Source organism: Vigna umbellata, chromosome 1 (genome assembly GCF_029865625.1).
Source record: "Vigna umbellata cultivar VRB3 chromosome 1, Vumbellata_1.0, whole genome shotgun sequence".
NCBI lineage: Eukaryota > Viridiplantae > Streptophyta > Magnoliopsida > Fabales > Fabaceae > Vigna > Vigna umbellata.
In genome coordinates this window covers 10,788,301-10,801,645 of record NC_142165.1, presented here as the reverse complement: position 1 = coordinate 10,801,645, position 13,345 = coordinate 10,788,301, and the positions used below count along the sequence as shown (strand labels likewise).

General features: G+C 30.2%; 2 protein-coding genes across 3 annotated transcripts in view; both read left to right on the top strand.

Annotated features, from left to right (window-relative positions):
* Positions 1 to 13,345, top strand: part of LOC148204605 (uncharacterized) — a 79,661-nt gene that overhangs the window by 48,605 nt on the left and 17,711 nt on the right. The window lies entirely within an intron of this gene.
* Positions 4,800 to 7,267, top strand: LOC124840039 (thylakoid lumenal P17.1 protein). 2 transcript variants are annotated; one of them, XM_047316024.2, is made up of 4 exons: positions 4,820 to 5,132; positions 5,758 to 5,794; positions 6,752 to 6,835; positions 7,083 to 7,267. In XM_047316024.2, the coding sequence occupies exons 1-4, from the start codon at positions 4,845 to 4,847 to the stop codon at positions 7,133 to 7,135; spliced, it is 462 nt and encodes a 153-aa protein (XP_047171980.1). In that variant the 5' UTR covers positions 4,820 to 4,844; the 3' UTR covers positions 7,136 to 7,267. The 2 variants fall into 2 exon arrangements, with proteins under 2 accessions (XP_087950413.1, XP_047171980.1); XM_088094287.1 differs by lacking the exon at positions 7,083 to 7,267 and having other exon boundaries at positions 4,800 to 5,132; positions 6,705 to 6,839.

The window sequence follows — 13,345 nt, the reverse complement described above, 5'->3', positions numbered from 1 at the left end:
ATTTAAAACTCATTAATGTAACATAATAATAGATGTGATTTGTATCCAAATAAATATCTACGAAAATTCATATTACAACATGTGTATAAGATTTCAAATACTAAGATTTTTGGTATTTTGAATAATTGTTTTTAACGATATGACAATCTTTTCATTTATTTTTAATTACATAAAATATTCATAATCTAATAAGATATTCTTAATCTTGTGTAATAAATTTTGTAATTTTAGTATAGTTTTCTGATATTTTTATGTAACATTTTTATTTTAATTGTGAAACTATTTGAAAATTTTATTTTACTATTTCTATATTGTGCATGAGAGATATTAGTGCTGCTGCATTATTATTTTTATGTTACATTATTTATTAACCACTCCACTAATTAGCATAATAAAATAGGGATAATAATAATTGAATAATATAATAATTGAAAATAAAAAACTAATTAAAATGATTGATCTATACATTTTTTTACAAATTAAAATTATAAATATTTAAAAATAGATTTTTCTCAACAATATAAAATTAATACAAAAATATCGTACTAATATGTCTAAATAAAAACCAAAATATAGAAGAAGAAAAACATAATTAAGGCTTAAATAGTTTTGGTACATATAGATTGGTTTCTTTATGTACGTAGCTGATAATATCTCGTATATGGATTTTAAAGATGCAAGATTTTGTTATAGAATATTCTGGATGGATCATAAAAAGTAAAAATCAAAATCTTACTGATTTTTTGAAAAAAAAAAAAGGTTATAAATACTGAACTAGGCCTAAAATAACAAACATTATTTCATCTCTAACCTTTTGACTTTGATTTGATAAAAAAAAAATGAGTTTTGTTGTAATAGAGTGTTTGAAATCAACCTTCATTAAAATTCCAACTCAAGCTCTTCAAATCTACCGGTAAGTCATCATTCTCTTCTTTTCTTTGTTGAACACTTTAATTTCAAATGTGAGTGTTTTTGGTTGCCATTATAAGAATTTGCTTCACATAATAGTGTAGCCAATAAACATATATTAGAGCAAATTAAGTCTTGCTTATTTTTTCTAATCTACAGAGAAAAAACAATTATAAAGAGAGACATTTGTTTTTTATTGACTTATGTTAGGAGTGCCATCAATAATTACATGAAAATATATTTTTTACATTTTTTAGATTATTTTTTATTAACTTATAATATATTATGGAAAAGATAATGATAATGAATTTCATTATATTTGATTGGGTTAAATATGTTTTTAGTCCCTAAACTATTGGTCGTTTCTGGTTTTCGTCCCTCTTTCGAAGTAAGGTACAATTTGGTCCTCATTCTTTTCGAAACGTTCGTTTTAGTCCTCGGAACTTTGGTTTTAGTCCTCATTTTGTTGCTAAATGAGGACCAACTTTTTAAACGGTGTTAGTTTTCGAGGACTAAAACGAACGTTTTCGAAAAGAATGAGGACCAAATTGTACCTTACTTTGAAAGAGAGACGAAAACCAGAAACGGCCAATAGTTTAGGGACTAAAAACATATTTAACCCTATTTGATTTGATAAAAATATTATTACATGAAATTATTAATTATATTTGGTATGATATCTATATATTCTTTTATTTTATTTTATAATAAATTTTCATTTGATAACAAATGATTAGTAGATGTCTAACATGATTTTGTTTGAAAATTATTAATAATATTTGTCTATAACAAATAAAAAAATATTAATAATAATAATATTTTTATCTTCTAATAAAAATATATAATAATAATAATTATTTTTATAAATACATTTTGTTGAATGAGATGTGATATATAAAAGTGTTTTAATGAAATTAAGTATAATATTACTTTTATCAAGGCAGTATATAAGTTATTCTTGACAAAATTAACATGAAATTAATTAGAAGTTGGAAAACTAACTAATTTATTAAAGCTTGTAACTAGTGAAAGAAAACTAAGCTAGTAGTAATTATATGTTAGGAAAATACAAAAATAATAAAAATATATAGGTTAATTTTCAACATTTTTAATTTTTATTTATAAATTAATCATTTTAATTTTATTTTTTTTATCGTATTTTACAATTATGTTTTTTATAATATTCATATTAAGCTATATTTTAAATTAGTTTTCATTAAAATTTAAAGTAATGTAAAATGTTATACTTTTAAGGAGACATCATTATCTTAATATATTATTTTAAAAATATAAGATACCAATCTAAACATTGAAGTTTAATGTTAAAAATATGAAAAAATATTTATTCTTTATTCTCATAATATATAATGTAATAAAAATAAAACTAAAAAATATCATATGATTTTTTTTTCTTGAGAAGTAATAAAAACATACAATATTGTGTAGAAAATATTAAAAGATCAAGCTAATAATTTATTAAAGGATAAAAGGGAATTATATATATAATGCTAAAAGTTAACTTTTTAAATGTCTAAAAAAAGGCTATAAGTTAGTGAAAAAAACTTGTTAGAAAGATAAAATATAATCTATTTAGTAAAGAATCCATTTTCTTTTATTTATGTCAGTAATCTTCTAGCTAAGATTTCATTCCAATCTTTGAAGTTACAAAAAATAGCACTAAAGTGGTTTAAATTGCATCCTGATCGATGCAGTCATCCTTAGTTTACATGAACTGCAACTAGTAAAGAATGTTTGATTTTCGATTCAATCAAATTTAGCATCACACAAGTTACTTCTACTTTTCTTTTTCTTGAAACCCCTTGTCGAATGATGTTTCAGTGAAAAAACAAACATAGTTTGCCTGGTTTTGGTTAAGTAGAGTTTATCTTATTTTCGATGGTTTTGGTTAAGTAGAGTTTATCTTATTTTCGACAATAAATTTTGACAGTAAACCAAGTTGTTAACTCAAATGTAACATAAGTTGATTCATGAGTTAAATTCAACGGGAATCAATTATCAAATCTAACATTGATCTATGTTCAATTTATTGTCAGCTTTGCATGTATTAATGATGCTAAGTTCCATTCAGGGCAAATGAATAAAAAAATGCATTCAATTGTTAACAACTATTATGTGTTGTAGATGGTTAGTGTGACAATCTCAGTGTTCATCCTTGCAAAGTGATATGACTTCGTCATCAAATTTAAGAGTCATTCCTAGTGTTTCATAATAAAATAGACCTTTAAAGCACATATTAAGATTGGTATGTGAATAATAGTGTTTCTTAAGTTATTTAATTTTTTATTACTCAATTATCTCTTTGAACCGATGTTAAGATAATATAAGTTCGGTCAAATGCTAAGTTTAGCTAACTATCGGATGTATTTCTCGATCGAATGGTGGATTTTATACAATGATAAATTTTGAAAAGTTTGGTGGAGTCTTTACCTGAGACGCACTTTGTTATGGGCCTTGCATTTTACACTTCTTTTATTTATACATTTTTTTCGCTCTTTTTTCAAAAGATATTAAAAAAAAGTCAAGTTTCATAACTCATTGTTCTAATTGACAATTGATTAAGAAACTATTTTTCACTTTTTATTTAATGAATTTTTAAATTTTAGAAACGTTACTCTTTTAACACTATCTAAAAACTAAATTTTAAAATGTTAATAATTTTAATACTTCTCAAAACATAATTTGAAATTTGTTAAAAGTTAATACTACCATACAAATTGTTAATAATTTGATGCTCTCTGAGTTGACAATGGCGGCTGGTGACACTGCTACGTCATAGATGAACTTTAATATAAAAGCATAATAAAATTTGATAACAATTCAATATCTTTTTTCCAGTAACTAAACAATTTATTATTGACTAAAATTATTTAAATTTGGAAAATTGGAGAACCAATCTTATTAAAGCTTTATGCTTTGATATGTGTTCGAAAGTCAATAGTTTACTATGTCACGTGTTGTTATCTGAATGTTTGTATTTATGTTGGCATGTTTATATTTGAAAATTATTATAAAAGATATTTTGAAATCAAAATTATAAAAGATTCGACTATTCAAGTAATTGATGTGTATTAAACGTCATTACACATTTTTTTAACTGAAATATAGATTTCAGAACCAGCTTTGGATTAAGATAAACTCAATTTATTATAATTATATTTTATTTTAAATTGATAAGTGTCAGAGTTAATTTCTTAATAAATTGATTGTTTTCTATTCACATCCACTTGATATGAGAATAATGCGTAATCATGTTTATATTATAACATGGTTGACTGGTTAAACCGTTTCATTCAAAATCATATGATACATTTTATAATCACTTTATTTAGAAATTAATCATAATATAAAAAAAAAATAGAATGTGTTAAAGGTCCCATAATGTACACAATACTCTGTAACAATACATATGCTAAAAAAAGTTTAATAAGAATGATAAGTGAAGGAGTAGGCATGGGCCGCTACTCCCTGCACCCCATTAATTTATAAAAGACTATTATGCTCTTATGAATGTATAATATATTATCATTCTTCCTTTCCATTGTTGTAACCTTTCTCTCCTCACTTTGCTCATTCTTATTCCATCTTTTCTATTCTCTTCTCCACCATCTACATGTCCATCTCCTGTTCACCATTAAAGTCATGCAACATCAGATTAAAACAGGGAGGGAGGGAGGAAGAAGCACCCGTAGGCAGGGTATTCTTGCTTCGGGAAAGCCCATTATATTTTTGTGTGTTTGGGTTATGGCCCAAGCCCATGATTCTTTTTTTATCAAAACCTATTTTGCTAAATAAACCAAAGAATACAAAAGTTAAGCGAAACAAAAGAAAAAGAAAAAACACGCGCGGTGTGACATGTTTGAAGAGCTTAGCTCCACATACTAATATTATTATTATTATTTGATTTTGTTTTATCAATGGCCACTCTTCCTTACCGCACTCTTCATCCTCTATCTTCTTCTCTCAGTCCTTCTTCCACTTTGGTTCACCTTTGTTCATGCTCTTCCACACCTTCTCGTTCTCTTCTCCAATTCCCCTCCAATCTCAGACGCAAAGCCACCAAGAAGCCCAGACTGTTTTTGATCGTTCACCCCATTTTTCTCTTTAACGGCGTCGCCACCACTTTCTATTTTGACACCCAAACAGTCATAGTTACTGTTAGTGTTTTGGCCGCCATTGCTCTTTCTCTCTTCCTTGGCCTCAAGGTTCTCCCTTTTCATTCTTTTAACTATGGGCTTCTCTCACTTTACATAAAAACGAAAACTTTTTTATTTTCGTTTTTATATGTAATGTTAGACTTACTATTTCACCATAAGACCCACGTGCATTTAGTGTTTATGTATTCACTTATCTAATATTTCGGAAATGTGTTCACTTTAGCATATCATGCTTCCAATTTTGCTAATTATTTCTTTTTATTGAATGATGTTTCTTGTCTTTAATTAAGATGGTTACTTCTGCCTTGTGCTTACTTTCTGCTGCTTCAATTTTGGTTATGGAAAATTGTGGAGTGGGAATGATAAATGTGATAAGTGATCTGAAAGAAAAGCAATGTGGAAGTGAGTTATAAGAGAAAATTAATTTACACTTATAATTATCTTCTGAAATTTTTGGGTTTTGATTTCGTAAAGTGATAAACATTTTTTTTAGAGTGGTGGTGGTGTTGGTGAATGTTGGCAGCCTACCTCATTCAGAAGTGTAATATAGTATGCATATGCATAACTGCATCAACATTTGCTCACGGAAGTGTGTGCTACTTTTTAACGGTAACATTATGGGTTAAATTAAAGTTGATACTTCTGTTTGTTAATGAGTGATGGGGTTTTGCAGGGTGATCCGGTGCCTTGTGAGCGATGTGGTGGCAATGGTAATTATCTTTCTGCATTTGAACTTAAACATTGTTGTGCTTTAGTGTTGAATTTTAGGGAATTATTGAGGCTTGAATCGTGATGGTAACAATACGAGGAACATTTTAGATATTGGTGACGAGGATATCATTATTCATGTGTTTAGGACATTGACTTGAATCATTGTAGTTGGGGAATAATGATTGTTTTGAATAAGGATACTTGGGGTCTGCTTGATTGAGCAAGTGAGAAAGTGAAGAATAGAAACAGTTTTGGACTAAAGTTATTGGTCAGAGTTGAAAGGAGATTGTTTTATTTCCCACTCTCTGTGGTGTTTCTATCATACCAGTCAAAGATGTAGTGCTTTTCATGTGAAAATCTTCACCTCTTATTTTCAACCCATTCAACCAAGCTGTCATTTAGGACCAATTGGTTCTAGTTTCAAAAAATATTCCCAGCAGCAACACGTCTGATTGTTGTATTTGCATAAAGGGAGTGGCTGACATGTGCTTTGTGAAAGTTTTTGGATCAGGGTAATCTTTAGAAGTTAGTGGGTAACATATGATCTTTTAATTTTTTGGCTTGATGACTGATGTTGTGTTTTTCAGCCACTACAATGTATGATAGAGAATATAAAGCTTCCACCAATTGTTTTTGCATTAAGATTGCGCTTGCATTATCCCAATAACTTCAAAATTTTCTCCTTACCCCTTTTCAATAATTATATCACTATGAATGGAGATGTATTCTATGGCAATAGTTCATTTGGATTGGATAAAGAAAGTGTTGTAGTACCTATTTTAGTGATGGTTATGAATGAGAATTCTACTTTCTAATGTCATTGCCCCTCTCACTATTGTGATTCCTGTAAGTGTGCATTGACCTGCGTTTTTACATTGCATGTGTGAAATAAATGGGAACTTGTTTCAGTATCGTTGACAGAAGATACTATTTTGAATGCCGTTGCTGACAAACAGGTGGGACAAAATGCGTGTTTTGTGACTATGGCAAGATGAAGCAAGATATGGGGTTAATTAACTGTAAAGTATGCAAGGGTTCAGGTATATCTCTCTGTTATCATATGTGTAAAACAAATTATAATCATTGCATTTTCTTACCTGAATATTTTGGGTGCATTTCCTTTCTTTTACCACTTATAAGGAATTGTTTGATCTGGTACGTGAAAATCAATATATTGTATTCCCTCAAGGGAAAAAAAGAGATTATACTCTTTTTTCCATGTTCAACCATGGCTTATTTACTGTCTTCACTGTTCTTTTTGTTTATGCATGTGTTTCCACTCTATAGGATTGATTTTCTGCAAGAAATGTGGAGGTTCAGGCTATTCCCGTCGGCTATGAGCTGTGAAATTCCTCCTATATGTTAAGACCATCTGTTCTGAGATATGTAAGATGTTGTAACAATTTTACTTCATAGTGTCTTTTTCTCTGTGAATCATTTTAATCAAGTTATTCTGAAGTCCTCTTAGCTAATTGGTTTTTCCATAAAAATCAGTCCAATTTTGGTAGTCGTGTTTAATATGCTTTCTTCTTGAAAATATAAGTTAGGTAAAAACATGTTTAGAAAAAATAAACTTAAAAAAAAAAATTAACAAACATAGTTTTTGGTTTTTTTTTTTAAAAAAAGCATATTTGACTCGTCTTCGAATATCATATTTTGATCTCGTCTATAGTTTTAAAACATTTTTGTTAAGTATTATCATCAAGTAAATACCAGTTAAGTTTAATAATACTTTATTATGTCTAGTGATTATTATCATCAAGTGCACACTTAAGTTAAGTTTAATAATACTTTATTATGTCTAGTGATTACTATTTTTTTGAGTTTTTTCTTTTAGAAATTCTCGATGAAAATATTTACTAAAATTAAAAAGAAGTTGTCAATGATTAAAAATTATGATAAATATTAATTGTAAATAAGAACTTATTAATCCATTTATTTTGATTAATATATTATTAGATGAGTTCTAAATATAATATATCTGATAAAAGGCTAGGGTTTGATTCAATTTTTATTTTTTTTATTAATAGAAAGTTACTCACAAAAAATATCATTAAATTATTAAAGAAACTATCTAAAATTTATCCCAAATTAATATACATTAAAATAAAAACTCCGAGAATATTACTGTGACATCCGATTATATAATAACCACAATCATATAATATAGGAGTCAACATCCAAATAAAGATAGCAGTTAGAGTATGACGTGCAATTAAGTGTGGAATTACAGTCATCCAAAATGAAGGCAGAATTTTAAACTTAACAGTTCAGAGTATTGAACACTTCAAGCGTTCAAATAGGAATTTCCTAAGTAGACTACACTGCAACATCAGTATCCTCTAGTTCTTGCTCCAAGGGAACCTCCTCGACAACATCTGCTCCCATCCAAGTGGATGATCATCGCCAAAGAAACATACACAAGCAGCACACAACACAGAAGCAAGGGTGAGCTAGGTAAACAAGCAATAATCATATAATAAAATCAATTCATGTCATCATGCTCAGTTACATATAAAAGAACAATCCAGGCATACCACTTTAAACCACGATTCACACACCCACACGACTCATCCGGATTTGTATAACTGTCGAACTATTGGTCGTCTTTGCACTTGCATAGTTCAGCTGGCACTCCCCAACACTATGCAAGGTAAATCCCCCAATCTGTCTATGTCTAAACTCTAAGACTATAGACGAGGACCTCCCTCTACTCTCACCACTTACACTGCTCTCCTCTATTTGAGCATGAACAGTGCTTCGAGTGTAGGGATAGACATACCAGTTCAAAGCTCCATACAGTTATACAGAACAACAACAACACCCCACACATCACTTTCAATCATCTCACCCTGAGATGTCCACTTCATACTCAATTACATCAATGTAGTTCACATTCATATGCTTTACAACCACTCAACAACACCATACATACATCCAGGAAGTCAAACAACATCAAACAGCTCAAACAGATGTGGAAAAATATGAAACTCACTGAACCAGGTCTCACAACGCACCAAGATGCAAGGCTAGACAGCAAAAATTCGCATAGCGCACCACCCTTGGTGCGCTAAGCGAATTTTCCTGACGAGGGGAGTGTTTTTAAGCTAAAATTCGCATAGCGCACCCCCCTTGATGCGCTGGGCGAATTTTCCTGACAAAAGGACAACTAAAATTCGCATAGCGCACCGTATTTCGCATGGCGAATTAATTCGCGGCATACATTAGACTTCAAACCTCTCGCTATGCACCCCACTCGCTCTTCGAATTAAATGGGCAGTGATCCTAGACCACCACCAGTCGCATAGCGACAGGATTCGCCATGGCGAGTCCGAAAACAGTGAGCATCACCCTCTGGAAATTCGCACAACGCACCAACTCGCACTGGGAATTTCCAAGACAGTGAGCACCTTTTTTAGGGTCTCGCTATGCGAGACAACTCGCATAGCGACACTGCATAATCTGCAGAACGTGAATTCTGCAGAATCACACACTCACACTAATCCTTACCATTTTCATTTATTTTCTCCAACTCCTAACCCTCATAATTCTTGTATCACACCTAATTAAACTTGTCTAATTGATTATAACCCTTCTTAACATGATTCTAGAGTGATTTCTACCACATTTCAACTTAAACCTTCAATCTAATTAACCCAAGGACCCAATTTTGATTCTACCATTTTAAACATGACTTTACTCAGTTTTATGACCCTAACATGTTCTAATTGACTCATACAAGACCACCACACTGTCCAATTGCACTCAAGACCACCTATGCTCAAACTCCTTACCTCAATTCCTCTCAAAGGACAAAAAACAACACTCTTTCTCCTCTAACCATACTGACACATGATTTCCACCTCATGCCCACTTTGCTAACCCAATTGGTCATCGGAGAAGAATCAGATGTCTGAACGCATCAGTCTCACCTTCGACGCCAGCACATATGACTAGTCACAACTGACTGGACCAGGCCAGGGCTGCTCTATGATCAAGGATGTGCCAACTCAGGTTTTTAAGATTCTTCTATCCTACCAACACAGTGCTCTCAACAAGTCCCAAGTTACTTATCTAAGTCATCCAAAATGCCCTATGGTACTAGACTCCAATTGTCCAATTTTGGTACTCCCCTTCCCTCACAGTAACCTGAAACAGTACATGTATTCACTCACCCTCCATTTTAACTATTTCCCAGAGTTCTTACTCCAATCCAGAACCAGTACAACCCACACATGCTCATCCAAGTCAAACAAGGTTTAGTACATCATGGATACACACTTTCACATATTCAACAGATTCCAATCAACATGTTTACCATAAAAATACACTTAACATTAAGACAGCAAGAAAACTAATTTATCAAAAATATACATCATACGTTTTAACAACACAAAGAAGAATACATAGCTAGCTCCCCTTACCTCAGAGTCGAACTACCAAGCTCACAGGAACGCTCCTTTACGGTGTTTCACCAAATGAGAACTCAACCAAACCCTACAAACCACCAAGGTGGTGACAGTAACCGCTCTTAGAGCTTTATTTGGCAGAAACAGGAAAACGACACCCCCTAGTAACTACAACCAGTACTGTTGCATGCTCTAGGTTCGAAGATAGTGAAAGAGAAGGGAAAAACGACTTACCGGTCCAAAAGAAAATATGATCGGTTCAAAAGGAAGCCTTTAGTGTGGTGAACGTCTGAGCACTTCCAACCCAAGATTGAACGATTCAGAGAGTTGGAAATTTAAAGAGAAGGCAGAGAAAACATTTAGGGCAAGGGTTTTAGAGAGAGAAAAGGAAAGAGCTCAAGAAAGTTGGAAAATAATTCTGAGAGGCCCTTCCTAAGGTTAAGCTGGCCTTAAACTGATGGACCTGGCTGCCCCACATAGGGCCCAATGGCCTTAAACTTTTTCAGACTCTTACAATTACCGTCTTCTATTTTAATTTCTATAAAACTTTTTATCTATATTAGGATAAAAATATAAAAAAATCAATTATCATTAGATTGTTATTAGATTTCGGGTGTGATCACTTTAATAACAAAGAATCTATTAAAATCATAGACAAACCAAAACATATTCTAACTAGATTAATCATAATTTAGTTAAGGTAATAAAAAAAACTAAAAGTATTTTGTGTTGAAAACAAAAATCGTTAAAACTGGAAGAAAAAATGACAATATGTTAAATAAATAATTGTCACAATTTAGTAGATGAAAATAAGCCAATTTTTTTATAAATGAAAAATTTTTAAATATAAAATAAAAAACATATTAGACTTTGCATTTAAACTTAATTTAAAAAATTGGAGTCCACAATTTTTTTGTCTCATTAATTTCTTATACATATTAATGTTATCAATAATAGTTTTACTTTTTCTTATGCAAATTCCTATTAGCAACTATAGTGTCGCTTCAAAATTATTACAGATAGAAATAAGAAATTATAGTGATAAGAATCATAGCAGATTTCTCCTACCACCAACGTAGGTGTTGGAATTGATTCGAAGTTTTCGTCGGCATGAATTTGCAAAGCTTTGAAATCTTCTTCGTATCACAAATAGGTCTCTATTTTTGTTTTTCGGATAAAACTCAGTATCTCTAACGAATGTCGATATTCATTCACGGACGTTAACATCCTTTTAAGAATCCAACACACGTTCATATATTAAAACTCACAAAAATATTAATGGTAAATAAGAACTTATTAACCATTTATTTTGATTAATATTTTTTATACGAATTCAAAATATAATATAATATTATATATATATATATATATATATATATATATATATATATATTACAAAGTCAAACATTTATGTATTATTAAATTGTTAAGGGAATTATCTAAATTTTATCTCAAATTAATATACATTAAAATAAATACTCGTCTTCTATTTTAATATCTATAAAAACTTTTTATCAAGCCATATTCGAAAGATAAAAATATCAATAAATGAGTTATCATTAGACTTAAATGTTATTAAATTTAGCATGTGATAACTTTAATAGCAATAATTGGAAGAATGTATCAAAATCATAGACCAACCAAAACATATTGTAACTAGATTAATCAAAATTTAGTAAATGTAATAAAAAAAATTAAAAATATTTTGTATTAAAAACAAAAATAGTTAAAACTTAGAAGAAAAAATGACAATATATTAAATTAATAATTGTTTCAGCAGATAAAAATCAGCTAATTTTTATCATCATATAAAAAAGAAAACTTTTTAAACATAACAATAAATATTAGACTTGAGAACTAAAATATAAAATAATTATAGAAAATTTGATTGATCCTCTCATACTCTTCTATTTATAAGAATAAATTGATACTAGAGTATATGATAATTAGGTAACCCTAGACATAATATAATTATGATAACCCTAGACACAATATAATCATGATAAATATAATAACTCTAAACACAATATAAGTATGATAAATAGAATAACCTTTAATACAATATAATGATGATAAATAAAATAAATATCCTTATAATTAGATTTTGCATTTAAACTTAATTTAAAAAATTGGAGTCCACATTTTTTGTCCAATTAATTTCTTATGCATATTAATGTTAGCAATAATAGTTTTACTTTTTCTTGTGCAAATCACTGTTAGCAATCTGGGTGGATAAGTATAGCAACAAATGATAAGTATTGAATGTATTTTATATTTTTGAGAAATTTAATTAACATTTTAATGAGCAAATCATACACAACGTTTTTCATCATTTTCTCCTTCAATCCAACGGTGGAAATTGGTCTTCCTTGTTTATTAAAAGTATTATTCATTTCTCATATAAAAAACAAACTTCCCATTTCATTTTATCTTCTTACTCTTCTCATTGCAGGGGAAAGACCCGTGTTGATTATAGTATTTTATGGCAGGTTAAAACCATAAATATATTTTATAAATAATTTAAAATGTGATTGGTATAAGATATTTCTAAATTAAAATGGATACATTAAGAAAGAATTTTTTACATGAAATACATTCTGTCACACCTTTAAAAACTCACTGAAAACCCCGAGTAGTTGGATCCATGTGTCAAGGAGTGAGTGAGTGTTTCAGTTAGTGGAAAACAAGTGGCTGCAAGAGAGTGGCCGTTTGGTTTTGGGTGACGGTAGTACTTAATACGAAAATTTCAAATGTCGTGCCATTCTCTGCATGCTCTCTTTCTTCTCCAAATTTCTGAAAAAAACCATTTTCTCCTCTTTCTCTCTAAAAACCCAAAATTTCTTCTTCTGATCACCTCTCAGGCACCGTTTGAACACTCCCGGCGTCAAGAGCTTTCATTTAAACCAATCGGTTTGTGATTCTGAGCTGGTGAGTTTCCTTCCCTTTAGCACGTTCGTTTATTTTCGCGTGCCAACCTCTATTTCTGGTCGCCTGAGTGAATCGTATAATTCTGAGTGTTTCTGGTTTTTTGTTTGGTTCAGTACTCCTAAAACGTGACTGTCGAACATTAAGTATTTGGTAGTGGGGAGCTCCATTATGCATCGTTGAGCGTTCGGTTACGTATAGAGGTAAGGGAAGCTT

Bases quoted from the DNA above. Each gene is read 5' to 3' on its own strand.
- LOC124840039 (XM_047316024.2), top strand. From the start codon at position 4,845: ATGGCCACTCTTCCTTACCGCACTCTTCATCCTCTATCTTCTTCTCTC. The intron at 5,795-6,751 runs GTAATTATCTTT...GCTGACAAACAG, and splicing joins TGAGCGATGTGGTGGCAATG to GTGGGACAAAATGCGTGTTT. The intron at 6,836-7,082 runs GTATATCTCTCT...TCCACTCTATAG, and splicing joins TAAAGTATGCAAGGGTTCAG to GATTGATTTTCTGCAAGAAA.